At 47.6% G+C, this 25,320-nt stretch overlaps 1 protein-coding gene across 1 annotated transcript in view; it reads right to left on the bottom strand.

Annotated features, from left to right (window-relative positions):
• Positions 1-25,320, bottom strand: part of CNDP1 (carnosine dipeptidase 1) — a 30,712-nt gene that overhangs the window by 2,082 nt on the left and 3,310 nt on the right. Inside the window, exons 3-10 of the mRNA XM_037738146.1 lie at positions 23,735-23,884; positions 22,173-22,335; positions 21,056-21,144; positions 15,829-16,029; positions 12,024-12,108; positions 6,388-6,548; positions 5,094-5,258; positions 2,749-2,890 (exon numbers count right to left, since the gene is read on the bottom strand). Of these exons, the coding sequence (XP_037594074.1) occupies positions 2,749-2,890; positions 5,094-5,258; positions 6,388-6,548; positions 12,024-12,108; positions 15,829-16,029; positions 21,056-21,144; positions 22,173-22,335; positions 23,735-23,884 (1,156 nt within the window). The remainder of the gene's footprint in view (positions 1-2,748; positions 2,891-5,093; positions 5,259-6,387; positions 6,549-12,023; positions 12,109-15,828; positions 16,030-21,055; positions 21,145-22,172; positions 22,336-23,734; positions 23,885-25,320) is intronic.

The raw sequence follows: 25,320 nt of genomic DNA, 5'->3' as shown, positions 1-25,320 counted from the left end.
TGGGAGGTGGAGGTTGCAGTGAGCTGAGATCTTGCCACTGAACTCCGGCTTGGGTGATGGAGCGAGACTCTGTCTCAAAATAAATAAATAAATAATATTGCAAATAAAAATTTTATTTTAAACTAATTTTAGAAAAGTTTAGAATTTAGAAAAGTTGCAAAAATAATACAGAGAGAGCTCCCATCTATCTCTTACTCTGCTTTCCCTAACCTTATGTAACTAACACAAAGTGATCAAAGCAAGGAAACTGACGACGGTGCAATGCTACTAAATACTCTCCGGACTTTAAATTTCACCAATCTTTCCCTTTTTCCACTCCAGGATCTGATCCAGAATCCAAACTGCATTTTTATTATTGCTTCTTAGTTTCTTGTATGTTGTGGACGTTTCTGAGTATTTCCTTGTCTTTCATGACCTTGACCAGCTTGAAGCTTATCAATTAGAGGTTTTGTAAAATATCCCTCATTCTGGGTTTGTCTGATGTTATCTTGTGATTGGAAGTGGTCATGCATTTTTGGCATGACACAAGACAATGTTCCTATCTTTCTTGTTTCTTCATGAATTAAATACCATGGAAGTGGGACTTTTTGGTGACAGATATGCCAGTAGCTGTACTATCACTCAAATGTCAGAATGTTTCTGGCAATTTTCAGACCATCGCATAAAATAGTTTTAACTGCTATCCCAGGTTTTAGAAAGAGATGAACTTCTAGCTTAGAGGACATGCTGCCAGTGAGGGAGCAGGGATGCAGAATGAAACCAAGAAACCTAAGAGAACATGCCGCCTCTTCTGTATTCACAGAGCAAGATGGATACGAATCAAAGCAATGTACCTTGTTAGCAGAACCAGTTGAGCACACAAATAGACCGGAAGGCGCCTTTTGCATTCCCGAAAGGCTGTTTCAGACCCGTCTATTATTGTCCACCTTGATATTTCAAACACACACCTCTCTTCAGCTGCTATCACATTTCTTCAATCCTAAAGTTTATTGGCAAAATACCTGCTATATTGGGGGCAGCAGGAATGCTGATGTAAAGAGGCATGGCTCCATGTCTTGGATTGTTCTCTGGTTTTCCGTGTCTGTTTCCCTTGTACTGATAACCCCGAGAGAGAGAGTTAGTGCTTCAAGGAGATCTGGGCTTCCCATTCCGGCTTTGCCACCATTAGCCAATGTGGCCTCAGGCCGCATCTGTAATAGGATGCCATAGGTCTATCTAAACACACACCACTGCTTTTCCACCTGGCTTTTGGAGAGACCCAGAACCTCCTGCTTTGGGGAGAACCCCAATCCTGCTGTTGTTGGCATGGTCCCCCTCCTGGTGCAGAAGTCAAGGAGACTGGGTGTTCCTGCTCCCTGATGCCACAGCCAGCACCCAAGTACACACCCTCTGCTCAGCCCAACACATGGCTGTACCCAGGACAGTGAAGTGCCTGGACTTAAAGCAGGAACCACCAAAGAAGTTCCAAATAGAGCTGCACTGCCTTCCAGAAAAGTGATGTGGCGTTGTGAAGAGACCACTGGCTTTAGGGTCAGACACACTGGAATGGGGTTTCATGTGCGTTTTGTAATTTTATCCAGCAAGCTCATCTCCAGGAAGCTCCTGCAGAATCTCCTTGGCCTGCCTGGGGTCTGTGTCCTCCAGGGCAGTGCTGTGCTTGCGTCCAGCCACGGCACTGGGGAGGCCGGGACCACACACTAGGTAAACATTAAAGACCCAGACCCACGGGGGCAAGTGTCCGTGATTAAAAATTCCCAGGGGAGACCTTGTGCCCGTCCAACATCCAAGCAAAGACAGTTGTGCTTACACACACACACACATAGGATGGTCTCGTTGGGGGATGCCCTGCCTGTATATAGGGGGTCTCGTTTTCAACTTCCTGCCTCACTCTGGCCCAAGGCCATGAAAGCCCCAGCCTCTCTGTGACCAGGAAGAGCAGATCCCTGCAGGCCAACCCAGGGTCTGCTTATTCACTCCCCTAGAGTTTAGGTTCTCCTTCATTTTTAACCCTAAAGGGTTTCCTCTGATGCCACACAACCTAAGCTGTGTTTTTCCATTTTTCATTTTTCACTCTGTCCCCTAGGCTGGAGTGCAGTAGCATGATCACAACTCGCTGCAGCCTCAACCTCCTGGGCTCAAGCAATCCTCCTGCCTCAGCCTCCTGGGTAGCTGGGACTACAGGCATGTGCTACCACACCCAGCTAATTTTTATATATTTTATAGAGATGGGGGGATCCACCATATTGTCCAGGCTGTTCTCCACCTCCTGAACTCAAGTGATCCTCCCACCTCTGCCTCCCAAACTGCTGGGATTATAAGCTTGAGCCATCACACACCTGGCCTAACCTGTGTTTTGAAAGGACATTTTTACATGTTAGCAACATTTCTATGAGTTTTGTATTGGGGGGGTTGAAGGTTTTCTAGTCCATCATTTTCCCCAAAATTCAGGTCTCCAGACTTAAATTTGAACAGAGGCTTTGCCACTTGTGAGCTGGGTGCCTTCTGTCGAAATGCTTGGTGTCTGTAAGCCTTCATTTATTCCTCTGTCAGATGGGGAAGACCATTGGGAGGATTACTTGAGATGGTGTGTATAGCGTGCCCTGTGCATGCCATGCATTCAACAATTGTTTGATATTAAAGGAGAGTCGATTTCTGAGTTTTAAAAGTGTCTGCTTTACCCGCAGTCCCATGGGTACCACCCCTGAGGCCCATTGCAGACTGGCCAGTCAGAAGATCTCAAGGTCCCACCTGTTCTGATGGCTCTTTTTGCCGCGATATACTGGGTGTTGTTAATATTTGCGATCCATGGGTGTAGTCCTAGAGCCATGGAAACAACCATCTTGTTGGAACTATTTCTTTTGGAGAACACATCCTCAAGATGCCGTGTCACCTAAAAGGTGATGTTTTCAATAAGAAGAGAAAATGTCAAGTTATTCTCTTCCACAGTGAGCATAGTATTCCATCAAGAAGCCCCAACCTGACACATTCAAGTGCTGTGATTTTCCCTTCGCTCTGCCAGAGGGCAAGAGTGAGAGCCTTCTTCAGTGCTGAGAGCAGGCAAGCCTGGGCTGCACCCAGAGGGGGACTCCCCTCTGTCCTCTACCTTGCAGTCCTGGCCCCCCACCCCTTCCAACCGCAGTGTCTCACACACGGAGGTGCTGGAGCATCGCTGTTGAAAGTGAGGAAGCCGAACACCAGCAGGACTTCTCATCTGAAACCTTCGCTTTTTGGACTCCTCGGTACCCTCTGAATGTTTGGGGAGTATTAGCATTTGGGAAATTTCCAAGAAGTGGAAGCAACTCCAGGCTCAACTGGAGGAGCCTCATTTCTGCCTCATTCTCTCCCCTCCTGCTCCTTTTTCAATGTTACTGTGGAAAGCCTCCCGGGGCGGTGCCACACTCAAATTTCTTCCATTAATTCCCTCAGCACACATTTATAGAACACCTGTCATGTGCCAGAGACTGTTCTAGGTGCTGCGGATACAGCTGTGAACAAGACAAGGAAGGCCCTGCCCTGGAGTTTATATGTCATGAGAAAGAGGGGGAGTACCTCCAAAAAGAAGGAAGGGGCAGGAGGAAGGAGGGAAGGAGAAGAGGAAAGGGAAGGGAGGGGGAGGGAGTGGAGATAGGAGGGGAGGGGAGTGGGGAGAGGAGAGGAGAGGAAAGGATGGAAGGAGGGTAGGAGGAAGAAACAGGAGGGAAGGAAAAGGAAAGGAAAGGAGAGGAGAGGAGAGATGGGAGAGGAGAGGGGAGACGGAAGGGGAGGGGAAGGGAGGGACAGGATTGGAAGGGGAGGGAAGGGGGAGATGATGGGAAAGGGAGGAGGGAGGGAGGAGAGAAGGCAGGAGAGGCAGGGAAGGAAGGCGGGAGGGAGGGAGAGAGAAAGAGAGACTATTTTAGAATGTAATTAGTGGTAAGAAGATAATAAAGGGGGATAATGGGATGGAGAGGGGCTGAGGGTTGCGATGAGGTATTCCTTTAGCTCATTCATTCAAGAGTCCAGTCTCTGAAACTAACTTGAGTCAAATTGATAATTGGTTGGTAATTTGGATACATAACTCCTTCCAGAAAACATTTTCCTTAAAATTCTTTCTAGGCCCGACACGGTGGCTCATTCCTGTAATCCCAGCACTTTGTGAGGCTGAGGCGGGTGGATCAGGAGATCAGGAGTTCAAGACCAGACTGGCCAACATAGTGAAACCCTGTCTCTACTAAAAATACAAAAACTAGCTGGGTGTGGTGGGCACACCTGTAGTCCCAGCTACTCAGGAAGCTGAGGCAGGAGAATCACTTGAAACCAGAAGGCAGAGGTTGCAGTGAGCCAAGATCTGGTCACTGCACTCCAGCCTGCGCTAAAGGGCGAAACTCTGTCTCAAACAAACAAACAAAAAATGGCGACTTCCAAAGTGTCCATCTCAGACACGATGGGAATCTGATGATTGAGGCCTGGGACTTCCAAAGGGTCCATCTCAGACACGATGGGAATCTGATGATTGAGGCCTGGGACTTCCAAAGGGCCCATCTCAGACACGATGGGATCTGATGATTGAGGCCTGGGACTTCCAAACGGTCCATCTCAGACACGATGGGAATCTGATGATTGAAGCCTCATCAGAGGCTTCTGGCCAAGCACAGGCAGTTCCCTACCCTATCCTCCCTCAATGTGTAAAGCAATCTTGCTTTTTATCTACCACCGAACTTTCAAATTTCCTTAGCACTCTAGCTTCAAATGGTTATTTGTCTGGCTGCTGTAATTGCATATACTCGAGGAAAAAGATGGAGTTCTTTTTGTTTGTTTTTTTTTAAGAGACAGTATCTCACTCTGTCACCCAGGCTGGAGTGCAGTGGTGCAATCATAGCTCACTGCAGCCTTCAACTCCTGCGCTCAAGGGATCCGCCAGCCTTGGCCTCTCAAAGTGCTGGGATTACAGGTGCAAGCCACTGCGCTGGACAATACTGGTTTCTTGACATCTGTTCCACTTCTCTTGTTCTGCAAAAAATGATACTCCAACAGTAGCAGCCGCAGTGCTCACTAAGCCGTGATGTGCAGGAGTCAGAGACCATGCTGCTAGACAGAATGACAACGTTCGTTACCTGCTTTTCCACCATGGACACATTCATGTGAGGGACCAGACGGATTGAAAATTTTCCTATAACTCGGCCAGGTATGACTGTTTTAGCTCCAGGCTCATCAAACGCGCCCTCAATCCCATGAATAGAAAGAGATGGGTACCTCCAGAGGTGCATTAGAATCTCCTCCTACATTAAAACACAATTATCCAAAGGAGGCCTAATTAGAACCCAGTGGATCTGGGTTGCGTGTGTTACCACCCCACGGTTCCTCTGAGACACCATTCAGGACATGTTAACTGTCACCTTGGTCAGTTGCGCCTGACACACGGAGGACTTTTCCCTCAGGACATAAACTCTCCGCTGTCCTCAAACGCCTTCGCCTACCCAAGCCGTTCCCTCCTCCAGAGTGCCGCCTTTGCCCAAGATCTGCAGTTTCCAGTTAACGAATGGCAAAGGGGCCCTTTCAATGAGATTGGGCACGGTCAGGGTGGTATGGCCATGACAAAGGGGCCCTTTCAGAAATTTGGGTCCAAGTATAAATTTCCATCCCCACTCATGTAATAATAATAACGTATGTAGGGAATGCATTTTCTTATTCAGAAGACGTCAAAGAACGCTACAGATGTTCCGGCCAGTTTTCTTTCTTCTTCTGGCCATCCTCGCGCTGGTCTGCGGGAAGAAGCGTGCTTCATAGTAACTCACTCTATCGCTCTTTTCAGCTTGCTTTTCCCTCTGGGTCCCTTCCCCAGGAACCAGCCCTGGCCGCCAAACACCTTGTCAGGCAAGCAAGCTCCACAGAAAGAGGAGGAGAAAAGCAAAACAATTCTCATTTGCCTGTAAGGAATGCTTTTGGCTTTGTGTTTACTTAGTCCACTGAGGCAACCATGTATTCACTTACAGATCAGACCCTAAGGCTCCTGGTTTTATCTGGAAAAATGAACACTTTGAGGTCTTGGGACTGGCATCATCTCAGACTCTTCTCAGTCTTTGAACAGGTAAGAAGTCCAGTTCACTGGCCGAAGGCCAGCATGGGATCTAGGTTAATAAACAGCTTTGGAAAAACAGGGCTGTGAAATGGGTAACTGCTTGTGGTTAAGTGCCAGAAGCCAGTGCCACCTAGACCCCAGAGAAAAAGGACTGGTTGATCCAGACCACAGGGAAGTGGCTCTGTGAAAGTCAAACCTGCCTAGGAATCAACATCCGCTTTGGGTTCTAAGATGCACAGATTAACACCAGACAATGATCTGGACAGTGGGCAAATGCAATCTACAAGCCTGATGCCTCTTCCAGGTTATCCAGCAATCTGTGGCCATACCTTAGTATCGAACAGAAATTTCGCCACCTGGCTGCTATTCCGGTATTCTTCTAGGTCCAGATCAATGGCTTTGTATGTATTTATTTCCTCTTCTGTAACAGGAGCCACTTCATCATAGATTCCAGGGACCAGGATGTGACCGGACGAGTCTACCAGGCTACCTGCAAAACACACACAGAAAACACAGCCAGGTAGAAATAAGGAGTGTGCCGACATTGTGGTCCTGGAGCTAGACCATGGATAACTGTTTGGGGTTGCAGCAGGCCTCATGACTGTCCGGGTCCCCATGGCCAAAGCCATCGGCAGCAACTCCATCCAAGAAGTGACCGTCAGAGAAAGGAGCTGGTCACCAGGCTCACGCAGCCAGAGTCAGCCCTGCCTCAGGGTTCACCTTGTCAAAGGTGAGGCTGAAAACACCTGGGCCTGCCACAGATGAAGCCAGAGCGAGTTACCTGCATCACGTTCACATTCTCAGCTATGCCTTTCATGTCATAAACAAGGTTTGTGTTTTGGTTTTATCTTATTCTGAGTTAAAAAAGTAATACTTGTTCTTCATAAAACATTTAAAATACATGCTGGGCATGGTGGCTCACATCTGTATTCCCAGCATTTTGGGGGGTCAAAGCAGGTGGATTGCTTGAGCCCAAGTCCCAGACCAGCCTGGGCAACATGGCGAGACCCCATTTCTACAACAAATACAAAAATTGGTGGGGCATGGTGGCACATGGCTGTAGACCTAGCTACTCAGGAAGCTGAGGCGGGAGGATCACTTGAGCCCAGGAAGTTGAGGCTGCAGTGAGCCATGATCGCATCACTGCACTACAGCCTGGATGATGAAGAGACCATGTCTCAAAAAAAATTATATATATATATATATATATATACACACACACACACACACACACACGTATACACACCTACATACATCCATACCTGAGAAACCAAAAATTTTCATCATCCCTTCTCAACTTCCCCTACACACACACACACACACACACACACACACACACAATTATAATAAAGACTCCTTTTTGATTAAAAGTATTATAACCTTCAGATCCACTCCATGAGACACCATCATGGCCACAAAATCCTCTATATATACCAGTATGCTATATAGATCAACACACATGGACAAAACCATCACTAAATATCCATAAAAGCAGCAGCGGTTGAGATTCAGTAAATACTGCTCACACTCTGGAGAAAATACTTATCAAAGGCAAAACGCAGCCAGGAAGTACACTGATGTAAATGACACACAAATGTCTCCAAGACAGCTCAATGAGTCCCCACTGATAATGCAATCACGAAGTCTTCCCTTGAGCGTATGTCCCTAAACTTCTGCCGACACTCTTCTGGGTAAGGATGGAGCTGCAAGGCACGAAAGACACACAAGTGCTCATAACCCAGCTGGAAAGCCACAGGTAGAGAAACGCAGGGGGGTCAGCAGCAGGAGCACTCATGAGCAGCAGGGGCTGTGCAGGAGCACGGAGGAGTCAACACAGAGGTCACCGGCAAACCCGGGAAGCCAAGGAGACCGCAGCTCGACGGGTGGGCCTGGGAGGTTGTCTAGGACGGGATGGGCACAATCTTCATGGTCAAAATTTTTATATAACTTGGCAAGACATTTGATGTTTTTGAGAGAAAGATTTGAGGACTACAGGCCCCAACATGAGAGTGCCCACCTGCACCAGGGGCTCATGTTGGAAGTGTGAAACTGAACGGTGTCATTTCAGCTGGTATCGTCAGACATTGCCAGTTGTGGGGTGGTGGTGATCCAGATGTCCTTAACGAATTAGGCTGTGATTTTGGCAGAAATGGCTTTTTCTTTCTTTCTTTTTTTTTTTTTTTAGACAGAGTTTTACTCTGTCGCCCAGGCTGGAGTGCAGTGGCACCATCTCAGTTCACTGCAATCTGCCTCCCGGTTCAAGCAATTCTCCTGCCTCAGCCTCCCAAGTAGCCTAGTTCTTTAATATTGAAAGCATTTGAATGAAAATAGTATGCTTAAGAGTTTGTCCCCTCCCCTGCTGTTCATTTTCCTCTTACAATCATGACGTGATGTCATTTCCACAGTTACCACTGCTGTCTTGGGGCACGCAAGGAAGGCAGAGGGTGCCTTTGAAAACTGCCCACAGGAAACAGAATCCTGCATGCCCAGCAGCTGTCTTGGATTTGAACATTTTAAATAACATTGCATATTTGGCACTTACAAAAATGCCCTTGGTTCAGCTGGACATGCTGACTCACGCCTATAATCCCAGCACTTTGGGAGGCCAAAGCAGGTGGATCACAAGGCCAGGAGATCAAGACCATCCTGGCCAACGTGGTGGAACCCCGTCTCTACTACAATACAAAAACTCACTGGGCGTGGTGGCGCGTACCTGTAGTCTCAGCTTCTCAAGAGGCTGAGGCAGGAGAATCACTTGAACCCAGGAGGTGGAGGTTGCAGGGAGTCGAGATTGTACCACTGCACTCCAGCCTGGGCGACAGAGTGAAACTCCATCTCAAAAAAAAATGCCTTGGCCAGGCGCGGTGGCTCAAGCCTGTAATCCCAGCACTTTGGGAGGCCGAGGCGTGTGGATCACGAGGTCAAGAGATCAAGACCATCCTGGTCAACATGGTGAAACCCCGTCTCTACTAAAAATACAAAAAATTAGCTGGGCATGGTGGCACGTGCCTGTAATCCCAGCTACTCAGGAGGCTGAGGCAGGGGAATTGCCTGAACCCAGGAGGCGGAGGTTGCGGTGAGCCGAGATCGCGCCATTGCACTCCAGCCTGGGTAACAAGAGTGAAACTCTGTCTCAAAAAAAAAAAAAAAGCCTTTGGTTCAATGGCCTTTTCTGTTTTATGGCTTTTAGAGGAATGAAAAGAGTAGGAAAATGTGGGCAAAGGGGAACCACAGAAGGTTAGAGCTCGATTTGTAAACCAAGTATGCTCGTACCGGCTCCTGCCTCCCCTGCACAGGAAGCCTCTTTTCAGACAGGGAACTTACATGGTTTTGCTTTGTATCCCTAGCGGAGGTTATCTGCATTTCACAGAGCTGGCGCTCACTAGCATTTATTGCCTGTGCATAATCACAGCAGAGACAGAGGGGTTAGGAGCTGGCACAAGGCAAGGGCTGCCCGTGGATTCCCTGCACCCTGTCTAGTGTGTATGGCTGTTTGTCAGCCTGCAGGAGTGGACACAGCAGAACCGACTCTCACTTGACATCAGGGACCCTGGGAGTCCAGGCAGCTCCACTATAGCCCGGCCTGCTGGCAAGCAAAATTCCTGCTTGTCATCTGATAAACACCAAAGCTCAACACTATGTCCTTGTGTTTTTGTACAAAACATATGAAAACCACATAGAGGACACAATCCAGAAATTACTCCACTGTGGAATGATTATTTGATTTGCACCAAAACTAAAGAAAGTAAAACCACATTTTTACTTTTGTTCATGAGCCTGAGCTGAATCTTCCTTAGCAGAGCACTGTGCACTTGTGGGGCTGACCTGGATCCTGTGCCTGGCTGAAGCCCTGAGATCTAGAAAGATGCATGCAGCAATCATGCTTGTGGGAAAAGCAAAATGTGCTGCAAAAGATTTCAGATGCATTTCCTGGGGAAGAAAAGATTCATTCTGGTAAAACAGAAAATTAACCTCCACTCCCCAAAATAGTAAGTTGCATACTTTCTGAGTTCTCCTGGAAACCATTTAAAAGCTTTAAAAGAAAATGCCTGGTTGTATTCTGCCTAAATTGTCAGACATGGGAAATATCTTCCAAGACTTATATTTCAGGAAAACTGGAAGGCCACAGAAGGATAGATAGATAGACAGATGGATAGATGGATGGATGGATGGATGGATGATAGATAGATGGATAGAGAGATAATAGATGGCTGGCTGGATAGACAGATGGTAGAAATATAGATAAATTTCGTGATTCGGATTGGAAGAATGAAGGAGGAGAAAGCTGTACAACGAAAACTGATGCTGAAGACCTTGAGGAGATCCTCCCAGACCCGGACCATCTGGGCCCATTCTACCTCAGTAGTCTCTGACTACAGAGGCCAATGGAGTAAATGCTGTTTGGCAATTTTTCTGCCCAAAAAGGGCGCGTTATTAAATATTTTTTGCCTTCTCTTTTTCCTTTTTATTTTTTTGAGACAGGGTCTCATTCTGTCATCCAGGCTGCAGTGCAGTGGCACAATTACCTCAGCTCACTGCCATATCCACCTCCCAGGCTCAAGCGACCCTCCTGCCTCAGCCTCTTAAGTAGCTTGGGACTACATGCCTGCACCATCACACCTGGCTAATTTTTGTAGTTTTTGTACAGGCAGGGTTTCACCATGTTGCCCAGGCTGGTCCCAAATTCCTGAGCTCAAGCAATTTACCCACCTTGGCCATGCTGTGAAGTTTGCATAAAGAAGCTATGCATGCCAGGTGGAGCAGAGCAAGGTTTTGCAGGGTCTAAAGCATAGGTAATGTGTGAACCTCTTTTTTAAAAAGAACACCGGATTATGAATATAAAATGATGAGTGTCATAAAATAATGAGCCAGGACTGCGGAAGGAGCTCCTATAAGTGAGGCCCCTAGAGTTTAAACTTCCTTTGCTTCCCTGGGAACCCACCATGGGCGGCCCTGAGGCCTAGAACAGCTGTAGGTGAACTGAGCCTGGGCAAACAGCCTCGCTGAAAAAAACACACAACTCCCTGTTGCACAAACCAGCAATCCACAAGAAATCAAGGACAGCACTGGGACAATCAGGGAATTCATCAGCATTGCTGTGCCACTCAGGGTCACAGCAACCTTGAAAAATGAAGCCAAGTGGTGCTGTCATATTTGACACCATCTCTGGAGTCAGGCCAGTGCAAGCCATTACTCACTGATGGACATGCTGCGTTCCAGCCTCCGTGGCAAGTGTTCTGCACACATCATCTGTTGGCACCTTCAGAACAATACTAGCTAAATAGGCGATTGTGTCCCTTTACAAATGAGAAACCGAAGACTAGAGAATTCAAGTAACCTGCCAGGGTCATGCAGGTGGTCTGTGGCAGAGCAAGGACGTACCTGGTCACCCCCACCCAGAACCCACATGCCTCAAGGCATAGGCTGATCTGCAGAAGGGCTTATCTACAGTGAGAAACGAGACACTCGTGAGAAAGTGGGTGAAGGGCCTCACCTGGTGTATCACTGAGTACCTTTCCCCTTTGATCATCCCTTTGTTGATTTATCTTCAAAAAGTCATGCCAAGTCTATTGAAGTTAAACTTGTGGTTCAGCTGGCTTTGGAATAGCACACCCCCACCCAGCCTGGCATTCTTGGAGCAGCAGTAAGGAAGTCAGGGTGACCTCTCAGTCTTTTGCATCCTTTGAGTCTCTGCCCTCTTGTCCTTGAGTATGGCTGCATGTGTCACAATGTCCAATAAAAGAAAACAGGTGAACTGAAGAAGAGTTTCAGTCCATGAAAAGAAATAATGCAGACTGACTTATAAATGGAGGGAACAGGTAGCCCAGGGGAGGAAACAGTCAGCATCTACACCCTTGTTCAGCGCTGGCTCAGAAAGCAAGAAGGAGAAGCACATGGAATCAGGTGGAACTGTCTTTTAGTTGATCCCTGATGCTTAAAAACATGAAACAAAACAAGGCATTACCAAGAAGAGCAACCAGATCAGCCATTGATTCATGAAGGATGCCACCAAAGGTTCCTGAGTGAAAATCCTGGTCTCTGCATTTCACCTGTACAGTAGATAAAAGAAAAGAGATATGCTTCCTGCCTTGGTACCTCTAGTGTAAGCATTTCATGTGGTGGAAGGTATATCTGCTGTGTCCCTCAGAACTCAGCGAGGCGACCTCCAGACCTGACTTCACTTTCCGTGTTTCTCAGTCATGTGGATTGGAGTTCCTACCCTCTGTTCGTTACTTCAATCCCACTGTCTCCTGAATCCCCTGAAACTGACTCATTCCCCAGCTCTTCCACCAACCCTATTCTAAGCCAAGATGACCAGGCAATCCTTGGCCAAATGATTGACATTTACACAGCTGTCTTCCTTTTGGTTTCATCCCATATTGTTAATCACTCCTCTTTCTGGAAAAACTTTCCTCCCTTGGTTTCTGAGAAGCTTTCTTCTCTTTCTTCTTTTCTTGCCTGCAGGACAATTCTATTAATATCTCCTCTAATGACATCTTTCCTTCCTTCCACTTCTAAAGCTTAATACTTGGGTCATCCTTCCTCTACACAAGCTTCAAGAGCTCACAGGATAGCATTTATGTATACAGCACCCTTGATATAAGTGACTCCATCTTAGAAAAAGACTCCATCTTACATTTCATGAGGCACTTTGCCAACAGGGACTAGATGTTCTGCCTCATCAGTAAAGACCGCATGCAGCTGGACAAGGACATAACCAAACGCATTCTTCCACTGTTGGTTCTTACCAGAGGCCTCTACAGTCATAAAATGACCAGGATGTCAGCAGCTCAAAACTTGACAGACACTGTTCTGCTGTCACTTCTGCTAAGCACCCAGCATCTGCCACCAAAGGCTCTACACAGATCAAAGACTCCTCCTTGCAAGATCACTGGACCACTCGGGCAAGGCCAGGTTATTCATTTTGTCTATATCACTCTCCCTGGACTGGGTCATTAACCTGTTTTCCTATCCCTTTTCTTTGTTTTTGTTTTGTTTTCTTGTTTTGAGAAGAGTCTCACTCTGTCACCCAGGCTGAAGTGCAGTGATGCAATCTCAGCTCACTGCAACCTTTGCCTCCCAGCTTCAAGTGATTCTTCTGCCTTGACTTTCCGAGTAGCTGGGACTACAAGCACACACCACTGTGCCCAGCTTTTTTTTTTTTTTTAGTAGAAACCAAGTTTTGCCATGTTGGCCAGGTTGGTCTTGAACTCCTGACCTCAGGTGATCCACCCGCCTTTAGCCTCCCAAAGTGCTGGGATTACAGGCATAAGCCACTGTGCCCGACTCCTTCTCTCCTCATGGTAAATGTTCCTTTGTTTGTTGTGGAATGTTTAGTCTATAACATTTACATATTGGCTAGGTATACCACGATGCATGCTTTGCAATATTGACTGCCTTGTGGAGTAGCTTGAGCCTGTGTGCCTGTAGCTCTGACTCCCAAGAGAATGGGAGGCTCTAAGGAGAACTGCCTTCTTGGGAACTCTGTGGAGCCCATGGCTTTTATTACTGAGATAGCATCAGTAAAAGCCTGAAATTGTGGAAAGACACAAACACGTGTGGACCTGGTTATCTCTGACCATGCAGTGAAGCAGGGATACTATTAATACCTCCATGCCCTTAAATGTGCATCCCTGGAGGTCTGACCTTCTACCTAAACACCAGACCTAAAACTCTGAGGTGCTTACAGTGCATTCCACTTGAGCATGCTTCTAGTTTCTGAAACTCAGGAGATCTAGACCCAAACTCAACCTCTTCTGCAATTATTTCCTACCAGCATGACTTCTCCTATGTATGCCATGTCCAATCCATTACCAATTTCTAGAGGTTGGGCTTTTGTGAAATTGATTCTTCTGTTCATTCCCGCCCATCCTTCTGGCCCAGCTGGTCTTTCTCTGTTCCGCTCCGTCCTCAGTGTACCACCAGAGCAATCTTTGGTGTGGTCACTTTAGCGTTAAGACTTTGAGTTCACTGGGCAATAAGGCTAGCTAAATTACTTCGGAATGTGGACGGTCTCACTTGGAAATGTTGAGCTGGCTGTCTCACACCCTGATGACAGCTCCTCTCCTCCTCTCTGGTAACTTTGCTGTACCACCTGTTCTTGGCCCTCATCAAGACATCCAGTCCTTTGACCCTTCCAAGATGTCCCACATTGGCCTCCTGCTCTTGTCTTTTCCCCTGTTCAACCAGAATACCACCATTGATCATGTCAGCCCCTCTGTGGTCAACACCTTGATGAGCTCTACCTACTTTCTCCACCACAGCCCTCTGGAGTAACCTCAAGCCCTGGGCCAGCCTGTCCACTGGGGCCTTCTCTGTCACCGGCCACTGAGCATGCTGCAGAAAGCCATCAATCTGCATGGACAATTGACTCCAGACCTTAACATTGCCAGGCCCTTCGTCATCGTCCCGTCCCTTCTCTTCTCTGTGTCCCATAGTGACCACTGCAAGCCATCACTTCTTGGCAGATACACTCACTTCCTACTACACAGAAAAAAAAAAAAAAAAAAAAAAAACAGAGGCAAGGAGGGAAGGAACTCCAGGATTTTGAGCTCTCTACCTGCCCAAGGCCCTCGCAGAAGAGGTTACTTTCTTCGCCTCGGCCTGGAGCGGGCCCCTCCCACCTCCTCAGTGCCTTTGTTCTCAAAAGTGCTCCCTCCTAGGTCTACCTGCTCCCTCCGTCTGTGGCCCCCTAAAGGCCTCCTCGGGCAGTTGTCCCAGCTCTCTCCCACTTCTCACAGCCATTTTCTTGAAAGAGCGTTGTAGAGGACAGTCCTTGCTTCCTGTTTTCCTTGTCACCCCCACAGGTCTTTAGTATCTGTATCTCACTAGGAGTAAACTTCCTGAGAGCACAGCCTATTTCATTCAGTCCTGTAGCCTTAGGACTTAGCATCCTCCTATCTGGCAAACAGAAGACACCCACTGTTTTTCAAACGCACAGCCGTGTGTGCTTCCGTGTCTGTGCTGACATGAGTCTCACAACTGCCTAGGGATTGGATGGAGCATGGATTATTAGCCTACACATTGTTATACGAGAGAAAAGATTGATGTGATGAAACAATTAGCTATTTACCCAGGAGGGACCTTCTAAGTCTCACATGCTATCACCAGTTGTCTGCATTACTAGAAAAAGAGAAAGGGAGAAGGAAACTGACTACATGTCAAACCTGAACTAAAGGCTGCATGTAATGACACGGCCATCCTGGGAGGAGGCTGGAAAAGTTACTGTACCGTCTTTCAAGGTGGGAAACCAGGGCTCAAAGTGAAGCCACCCACAGAAGACTGGGTACGGTAGAAGCCAGGATTCAGACGCTGGCCTCGGGCAACACCAATGCTCCTTCCCCTTCCCCGTGACCATGGCACTTAAGTCTCCTGCCACTGTTGCCAGCGGTCCCACACTGGGAGCAGGACACAGCACAGTTGCCCCCACATTGATCAGGCAGTCTGCTGACCCCCCTGTGGGCTGCCATACCTGCCTGCAGATCCCACAGCCAGAGTTTCCAAGCTTTGCTTTGTGAGTCACCAACCCCTGTGAATCCCCTCTCCAGAACGATGCACACAGGCACATCCACTCCAAGTGACGGGAGGTTCATAACCTCTCCAAACCCAAGACCTCTGTACCCACCCCCACCCCCCGAAGGCTGTGTGTTCCAGGTAAGGCCCTCTGTCCTCAGGAAGGCTTTCTCTTCCTCTCCAAGATTCCACAACGGGTTGGCGTTCCCATTCACACCCCCACAGGCCTCCACCCACACACTGCTGTCTGTGGATACCTCCACCGTGAAGTAGCTGTTCCCCCGGGTTCCGTAGGTGATTGCTGGCTTCCTTTGGCTGATCCACAGGTTATCTGAAATTACGATGTAGTCCACGCCAGAGAAGAATCGGTCCTTTTCTTTTTCCATAAGTTCCTCCAGGGCAACAGAGCCGGCCTCTTCCATCCCCTCAATGATGAATTTGATATTCACAGGAAGATCCTGAGTAACAACAGAAGAAAAAAAACTGCACAAGTTGCCTGATGTGGTTTGGCTGCGTCCTCATCCAAATCTCAACTTGAATTATCTCTCCCAGAATTCCCACATGTTATGGGAGAGACCAGGAGGAGGTGATTGAATCATGGGGGCCAGTCTTTCCTGTGCTATTCTTGTGATAGTAAGTCTCAGGAGATCTAATGGGTTTCTCAAGGATTCGCTTCTTCCTCATTTTTTCTTGCTGTTGCCACGTAAGAAGTGCCTTTTGCCTCTCGCCATGATTCTGAGGCCTCCCCAGCCATGTGGAAGTGTAAGTCCAATTAAACCTCTTTTTCTTCACAGCCTCGGGTATGTCTTTATCAACAGCATGAAAATGGACTAATACAGTAAATTGGTACCAGTAGAGTGGGTCATAGGTGAAAAGATACCCAAAAATGTGGAAGCAACTTTAAAACTGGGTAACAGGCAGAGATTGGAACAGTTTGAAGGGCTCAGAAGAAGACATGAAAATGTGGGAAAGTTTGGAATTTCCTAGAGTCTTGTTGAATGTCTTTGCCCAAAATGCTAATAGCAATAAGGACAATAAGGTCCAAGCTGAGGTGGCCTCAGATAGAGATGTGGAACTTGTTAGGAACTAAAGTGAAGGTGACTCTTCTTATGTTTCACCTCTGCCATAGAGATTGTAGAACTTTGAACTTGAGAGAGATGACTTAAGGTATCCAGCAGAAAAAGTTTCAAAGCAGCAAAGCATTCAAGAGGTGACTTGGGTACTGTTAAGGGCATTCCATTTTTAAAGGGAAACAGAACATAAAAGTTCAGATAGAAAAGATAGAAAAGAAAAACCCATTTTTCTGGGGAGAAATTCAGGCTGGCTACAGAAATTTGCCTAAGTAGCAAGGAGCCTAATGTTAATCACCAAGACCATCAGGAAAATGTCTCCAGGCCATGCCAGAGACCTTCATGGCAGCCCCTCCCATCACAGGCCCAGAGGCCCAGGAGGAAAAAATAATTTCCTGGGCCAGGCCCAGCGTCCCCGTGCTGCATGCAGCCTAAGGACTTGTGCCCTATGTCCCAGCTGCTCCAGCTGTGGCTGAAAGGAGACAATGTACAGCTCAGGCTGTGGCTTCAGAGGATGGAAGCCCCAAGCCTTGGCAGCTTCCATGTGGTGTTGAGTCTGTGGGTTCACAGAAGTCAAGGATTAAGGTTTGGGAACCTCCACCTGGATTTCAGCAGATGTATGGAAATGCCTGGATGCCCAGGCAAAAGTTTGCTGCAGGGGGAGAGGGCCTCATGGAGAGCCTCTGCTAGGGCAGTGAGAAAGGGAAATGTGGCATCGGAGCCCCCATATGGAGTCCTTAGTGGGGTGCTGCTTAGTGGAGCTGTGAGAAGAGGTCACAGTCCTCCAGACCTCAGAATGGTAGATCCACTGGCAGCTTGAACCATGTGCCTGGAAAAGCTGCAGACACTCAATGCCAGCCCATGAAAGCAGCTGGGAGGAGGCTGTACCCTGCAAAGCCACAGGGGCAGAGCTGCCCAAGACAATGGGAACCCACCTCCAGCATCAGCGTAACCTGAATGTGAGACCTTAGGTCAAGGGAGATCATTTTGGAGCTTTGAAGTTTGACCCCTGGATTTCAGACTTGCATGGGCTCTGTAACCCCTTTGTTTTGACAAATTTCTCCTATTTGGAATGGCTGTATTTACCCAATACCTGTACTCACATTGTATCTAGAAGGTAACTAGCTTGCTTTTGATTTTACAGGCTCATAGGTGGAAGGGAATTACCTTGTCTCAGATGTGACTTTGGACTGTGGACTTTCGGGTTAATGGTGAAATGAGTTAAGACTTTGGGGGACTGCTGGGAAGGCATGGTTGGTTTTAAAATGTGAGGACATGAGATTTGGAGGCATCAGGGGTGGAATGATATGTTTTGGCTGTGTCCCCACCAAATCTCAACTTCAACTGTATCTCCCACATGTTGTAGGAGAGACCCAGGGGGAGGTAACTGAATCATGGGGGCCAGTCTTTCCCATGCTATTCTTGTGATAGTGAATAAGTCTCACAAGATCTGATGGGCTTATCAGGAGTTTCCACTTTTGCTTCTTCCTCATTTTCTCTTGCTGCCGCCATGTAAGAAGTGCCTTTCTCCTCCCGCCATGATTCTGAGACCTCTCCAGCCATGAGGAACTGTAAGTTCAGTTAAACCTCTTTTTCCTCTCAGTCTCAGGCATGTCTTTATCGGCAGTGTGAAAACAGACTAATACATTGCCCATTCACCTTTGAAGATACACTATTTGTTTATATATAACATAAATACATGAAATTATTATTTACATTCAATGTATGAATTTGCATTCCCCACAGTTCTGTTTCAGCAATGGCGTAACCATGGTTGTGAAGGAGAATTCAAGGCAACGCCTGGTGCATGCCCTCCAACATGGTCTGCCAATTTATCGCTATGATCACGAATTGGGGAAAGGAGCAACTACAGAAAAGCAAATTCTCGATATACCCTCTGTGTGGCTACAGAGGGAGGCATTTTTCTCCTTCTCCCCAAAAGGACTTTTTAAAGAAAGGTTAGGCAATTACAAATCGCTTTTCTGCCCTCATAATTCTGAGCATGAAAAAGGAGAACTTTTTCCTTTGAAAGATTGTTAAGCCTCAGGATAATTTTTACTTCAAGTATCTGTTATTTTTCAGCTATGATTTCAATCTGCCTTTTAACTTATTCAAAAGCTTTGATCTTGCAGCAAAATGGAACTTGAGTTTTTTTTCTAGTTAATATTAGGGCATAGAATAGCTCCTTTAAAATTTTTACAACATGCTGCTTCCCCATTTGGTTTTGATCTTTTTGTATCTTTATAATTTATAACTTCATATCTTTGAGAACCACATGAAGAGGAGAGGTCAAAGCCTTTTCCTAGGGCACAGGATGCGTGTAGAACTCTAAAAGTGCTTACATGCAGATAAACGACACGGCACGCACACTGTAATCAGTTCTAATAAGTGGGCTTGACTCACCACAGATTAACAAATGCAACATGAGCACAGGATTATGTATCAGAAAATAATAAGTTATGTAGTCATTAAAATGAGAAAATTAGAAAATCAGTCATTCATTTGGATAAGAGCATTTGGGGATAGTGATTTGTTCAAATCCCTTGTGCTTCTGTGTGTCTTAGGAAGCTCATCTGAAGTTCTGAAATCTGAATATCTGAAGATTCTGTATGAACACTGAACTAGCAAACAATTGCCGAGAAGTACATGGAAATCCTAAGAATTTTCCGGCAAGTCACGTTTAATAAAATACAAACCCAGAGCACTCAGCATGCAGGGTGCATGCATTAGCTGCCGGGTCTGCCAAGCCTCCCCTTGGCAGCTCACTGCTCTACCTGTGAAATATGGATATTGGTGCTCACTCTGCCTCCTAGAAAATAGTCCAGGGAGGTAATGTGTTCTAAGAGCTCTGTAGGCAAGGCAGGAAGAGAAGAAGAAGGCAGGAACGGAGAAGAAAGGGGCGCTCACGAAGGACCGTGAGTACTAGCACCATGTAGATGTTTCTTCACTGAATCCCTGCAAGCCTGTGAGGCAGAAACAATCATTCCCACTTCACAGATGAGAAAAGTGAGGCTCAGAGATGAACTGACTTGTCCAAGGGCAGTGAGTATTTCTTCTGTTTTCTTTGTGATTATGTAATTTTCAGAGTCGAAATTTTAAAAGTAAAACAGATTTTGGCCTTTTGATCGGAACAGTCTTATAAAGATTGCTGTTCCTTAAAAGGAGAGAGAGGAAGAAAGAGAGGGAGAAAGAAAGAAAGGAGGGAGGAAAAAAGAGAGAGGCAGGCAGAGAGAGAAACCAAGGCCCCATGGAAAGCTCAGTGCATATGTGCTTCGAGCGTCACGGATAAGAAGGCGCCTCTGCAGTGGTCAGTGGGAGCCCGCCAACACCTGTGCTGAATTCCTGAGCCTGTCTTCTGTGAGATTCAGGAATGGAGTCAGAATACTGAAGTCCCCTCCCATCTGCTTATGTCTCAGGAGAAAATAAACTTCTGAGAGCGAAACACCCGACACCTGACGGAATAACCCTCAGGAAAAGACACCCCAGGAGCCCAGGTCTGCTCTGCAGGACAGGGTGCCAGGGTGGCCCCTCAGCCCTCCGAGCCTTGCAGCCTTGGACAGGGCTGAGGTGGCGCCCAGGACAGGGGAGATGGAAGCAGACCCCAAGACTGACCTGGAGGGGTGCACACATTTTCACAGAACAGAACCCGAGGTCCGAAGAGGTCAAGTCATTTGCCCAAAGCTACACAGCTAGAGCCGATCCTCTGCCGGTGTCCACGCACATTGATTAGCAGACAGCAGAAGAGTGGCTTGAGATAAAACCATCCTTGTGTTGAAGCACAAACCTGGGTCCACCTACAATGTCCTCTGGAGCCTGGGAGGAGGGGACCCACCTCCTCAAATCTGTACCCCTGCCTCCACTCCAGAGCCCTTATTTGGACATCTGAAGAGAACCACTGTGTTCTCAGGGAAGAGATCCAAGGACTCCTGTGGAATGTCATGGAGATTCCTATCTTGATCATTTGCAAAGTAGCTGATACATTTTAAAAATGTGTGTGTGTGTCTCTGCTAGCAAATCATACTTTGTGATAAGAAGAAAGGGATGACAAAACAAGACAAGGCAAGATAAAATAAAGATTAAAGAAAAAAAGACAAGTCCCATCAGATAGCAGCTTGGCCACAGGCTTGTGTCTATGGCCGTGTCCTGTCTTTTAACGTGGTTAACAGTGCAGGCTGGAATCCGTCCTTGAGGTATCAGCCTTGCCACTAGCTGCACCACTTTGGGTGAGTTCCCTGACCTTCCCAAGCCTTACTCTCCTTATCTGTAAAATGGACGCAATTGTGGTACACCCTTCAAAGACTGCTGGGGAGAGTAGGTGACCGAAGGCAGTTTGCTCAGGACACAGCAGACAACTCAGAGAGAGTTGCAGTTACCATCCTCCCCTTCCTCTCTCCCAGACGCGGCCGCCACCTACCTGCTCCAGGGCTCGGAAAGCGCTCACAGCGTTGATCCAAGCCAAGACAGGGCCTTTGTTGTCAGTTGCTCCTCGTCCGTAAAGTTTCCCTTTAAAAAGGGAAGAAGAATGTTCAGAGAAGCGTGGATTTCTCTGCCAAGTGAATTAAAAACCAATGTAGTTTCATGGGCAATAATGTTAGCGGTGCTTTATATAATAATATAAATAAAAAATCTATGAAATTGCAAAGTTTGACTTTTTATGTACAAATAAGACTGTACATAAGACATCCTTGGATTTCTTCCCTGACAAATAGTATAGTCATCAGCTAGTCAGATAAGATAAGCTAATTTGCAATAGACAGATCCCGCTGGCCTTAATAAAAATTAGCTATTTTATCCAAGTTCACCAAAGAGACCCATTGGGGATTTGTTGCAGAATGCCATGTGGCATAGCCTCTCATTTTGAGATTTTACAGTTAGTAGAAGAATGAAAAAAGATATGTGTATATCTCTATTAACCTTTCTTTTTTCTTTATAAAATGCAAATTACGTTTGTTACTGTTAAAAAATAAAATGACCCAGACAACTACTTTCCTCACCACCCAAGAACCTCCATCCAGAGGCACAGAGGTTTATAGCTTTTTTTCACAAATGAAGAAGAACAGCCCCAGTGAACCAATCAGGAGACTATGAGAGCCGCCTCTCTTGCATTCTTTTTTTTTTTAGATGGAGTCTTGCTCTATTGCCCAGGCTGGAGTGCAGTGGTGCAATCTCAGCTCACTGCAACCTCCACCTCCTAGGTTCAAGCAATTCTCCTGCCTCACTTTCCCAAGTGGCTGGGATTACAGGCACCCACGACCATCCCTAGCTCATTTTTTGTATTTTTAGTACAGATGGGGTTTTGCCATGTTGGCCAGGCTAGTCTCGAATTCCTGACCTCAAGTAAGCCACCTGCCTCAGCCTCCCAAAGTGCTGGGATTATAAGCGTGAGCCACTGCACCTGCCCTATGCATTTTTAATGGCAGGGAGAGACCTGAAGCCCAGGGACAGAGCCGCATCTTCACCCCTTCAATCTTGCAAGCAAGCCCCCATCCATGTGCGGCAGCACTGCCCTGCAGCCCGAGCTCCCCACTGACCGTCCACCTCCGTCAGCATGTAGGGGTCCGTCAGCCACCCATCAGCCCGGTCGGCAGGCTGCACATCCAGGTGGCCATAGAAGCACACGGTGGCTTTGGTGGGATCGTTCCCTAGTTCGGCCAGGATAACGGGAGGTATTGGAAGACTCTGACCATCAGGCAGCTGCAGAATGATAAGGAATCATTTTTTAAAAGGCCGTGTTGTTCTTTCAGAAAATTCAAAGACATGACATTGGGAGTCCCGGCCAGGCTATCCCTGGGTCCTTGGAGAGCCCACATCATTTTTCTGAGCATCAGTTTCTCCATCTCTAAAATGAGTCCCATAAAACACTATTTTTTTCTGTTGGATACAGGGCCTCACTCCCATTGCCCAGGCTGCAGTACAGTGGTGCACCCTCAGGCTCAGGTGATTCTCCCACCTCAGCCTCCCTCCAAGTAGTTGAGACTACAGACACTCACCAACATGTCTGGCTAATTTTTTGTATTTTTGGTAGAGACAGGTTTTGCCGTGTTGCCCAGGCTGGTCTCAAACTCCCAGGCTCAAGTGATCCACCCACCTGAGCCTCTCAAAGTGCTGAGATTTCAAGCGTGAGATACTGAGCCCAGCTGAGACACTTTTAATTAAGATATAAAACCTCATTAAAAATAAAGTGTTGTGTTTTGTTTTGTTTTGTTTTTTTGAGATGGAGTCTCGCTCTGTCATCCAGACTGGAGTGTAATGGCGCCATCTTGGCTCAACACAACCTCCGCCCCCGAGGTTCAAGAGATTCTCCTGCCTCAGCCTCCCGAGGAGCTGGGACTGCCGGCGTGCACCACCACACCTGGCTAATTTTTGTACTTTTAGTAGAGACAGAGTTTCCCCAAGTTGGTCAGGCTGGTCTCCAACTCCCGACCTCAGGAGATCCGCCTGCCTTGGCCTCCGAAAGTGCTGGGATTACAGGTGAGCCACCGTGCCTGGCCGGTGAAGCACTTCTTTAGATCCACATCGACAGTTAGCATCATTAGCTGAATGTGCTCTTCAGTAAGAATGCAGATGACAACTGGATTAAATTAGGTGGACAAATCCTGGAAAACCTGGATGATCCTGAGGTTCCTCAGAGCTAAAATAAGTGCATCGGGTGCTTAGATTTCAGATATTTATGATGGAGTGGAGTTCTAGGAGATGGTTCTGATAAAAAAAAATGCGGCTCTAGATATGGCCCCTTCGAGAAAGATGCATATGAATTTAAAGAAAAGGACAATTTCCTTTTCTTAAAGGAGAGATTTGAATCGTGTGCAGGAAAGGAAGAATACAAGGGGGTCCTTTCCATAATAAGGCGACCTTCACTTGCCATCTGCACCGGCTTCTACAAGCCCACCAAACCCTGGAGTCCTGATATGACTGGAAAGCAATTAGATGGCCTCATCTGAGACCAGGTGGAATGTTTCATCTTCATTGGGAAGTGGGGTTACAGGGGGTTTTGGTTGAGGATCAGGATGAGCCTCTCCCTTGCCACCCCCGGGAAGGCACGACTGACATCTAGAAGGGTCAGCTCCCTCGGTGGGAGGTAGCCCCACAGCACCTGCTGAGAACCCATGTCCACCGAGGCCACATGGGCCCCCAGGCGCTGCAGCATGTCCACAGCCACCGCCATCATTCTGAAGAGCTCTTGTCTGAAGTGAGGCATGGGCTGGACAGAGTCGCTCTCGATGGCCACCCACTCCTTCAGCATCTAGGAGGAAGAGAAAACAGGGCATTAGCATGGGGGTCCCACATCCACTCTGGGCAGGAGTGAGGGTACCACAGGAGACAGCGAGTCCCAAGTGCTCTTCTGTTGATGGAGGACCTGAGGACGCATGACAGTGCCAGTGCGCACTGTGACGTTCAAGAGTAACAGACAGAAGAGCTGGGGTTTAATCAGGAACCCGGAGGCCAGTGATGCGTGTTGAATACAGAAGATCAGGCAGGGCAGGCTGCAGGAGAGGTGGCTGCCAGGCCCTCCCCAGGTTCACCAGGGCTGCAAAAAAGGGCAAGTCCCCACCCACTGCTCCTAATTATTAAGAACTGAGCAGCTGGCGGCTGTCAGCTTTCTCCAAGGCTCCCGGCTTCCCAGAAATGGAGGCCTCACTGGGCTGCAGGGCCCCCCGGACATGCTCTGCATTTAGATGCTCTAGCCTGACCCTCCCTGCACCTCTAGGATCCCACAGGACTGTGACCTCGGGCTTAAACTCAGCCTGTCATAGCTGTGTGACTTTGGGTGTATTCCTTCACATCCCTTAACCTGAGTTTTCCCTAACGTGTGCAAAAGACTCAGCATGGCATCCAGCACCTGGCGGCCACTCCAGCAGCGCTGCTGATGCTGAACGACTAAGGACCATTTACACGCCCATGTGGGAGCCGGAGTGGCTCATACTGAGACAGTCAGCATGTTTATGAAAAACGACGCCTATTCCGAATGACTGATCTCGGACTTCTCTTCCCGACTTGAGTTTGATCTCTCTACCCTGGTTGTAGCACTTCCATTTTTATTATAAAGGCACCTACTTAACCCGAAGGAATATTGTGTGGTACATTTTTAAACTGGAATTTACAGAGCAGAGGCTGCTGGTTTCTCCCTAAGTCCAGTGGATGTGGGTATGTTTGAGGGACTTAGGAAGAGGAGATGTTTCGGCTGAAAGGCCCAGACAAGGATTAAATCCCCACCACACACCGATTCTGGAAACCCCACTCAGCTTTCAAAAATCTAAGAGGCATTGATGCCTGGTTAATATTTCAGGAAGAGCAAGGGTTACGTGAGGGTCAGATTTAGGAACAGCGGGCTGGACATTCAGCCTCGTGCCTTTAGCCTAATTGCATGATAGTTTTCCTAAATTTGGTTGATTGATCCAATAAATGTCTCCTGAATGCCTGTCCTGTGCCAGACAGGAGGTGGGGGCTTGGGGTACAAAGTCCAGGGGGACCTCAAGGAACATCTAGTCTGGTGAGCACAGGCGACAACACACCAGTGTGCACATGTGTGGGAGGCTGATGGAGGGGGCAGCCAGATGGCCACAGAGTGGGCAAGAGAGCCCAGGAGAGTGGGAGTGGGGAGGAGCGGGTGAGTCTGCGGCTACATCACGCTCCCACTCTCCCGCTCCTCCCCCTGCTCTCCCCCTCCTCCCCCGCTCC

Source organism: Cebus imitator, unplaced genomic scaffold (genome assembly GCF_001604975.1).
Source record: "Cebus imitator isolate Cc_AM_T3 unplaced genomic scaffold, Cebus_imitator-1.0 Scaffold49, whole genome shotgun sequence".
NCBI classification, from domain to species: Eukaryota; Metazoa; Chordata; class Mammalia; order Primates; family Cebidae; genus Cebus; species Cebus imitator.
This window is presented reverse-complemented; position numbering and strand designations above follow the sequence as displayed.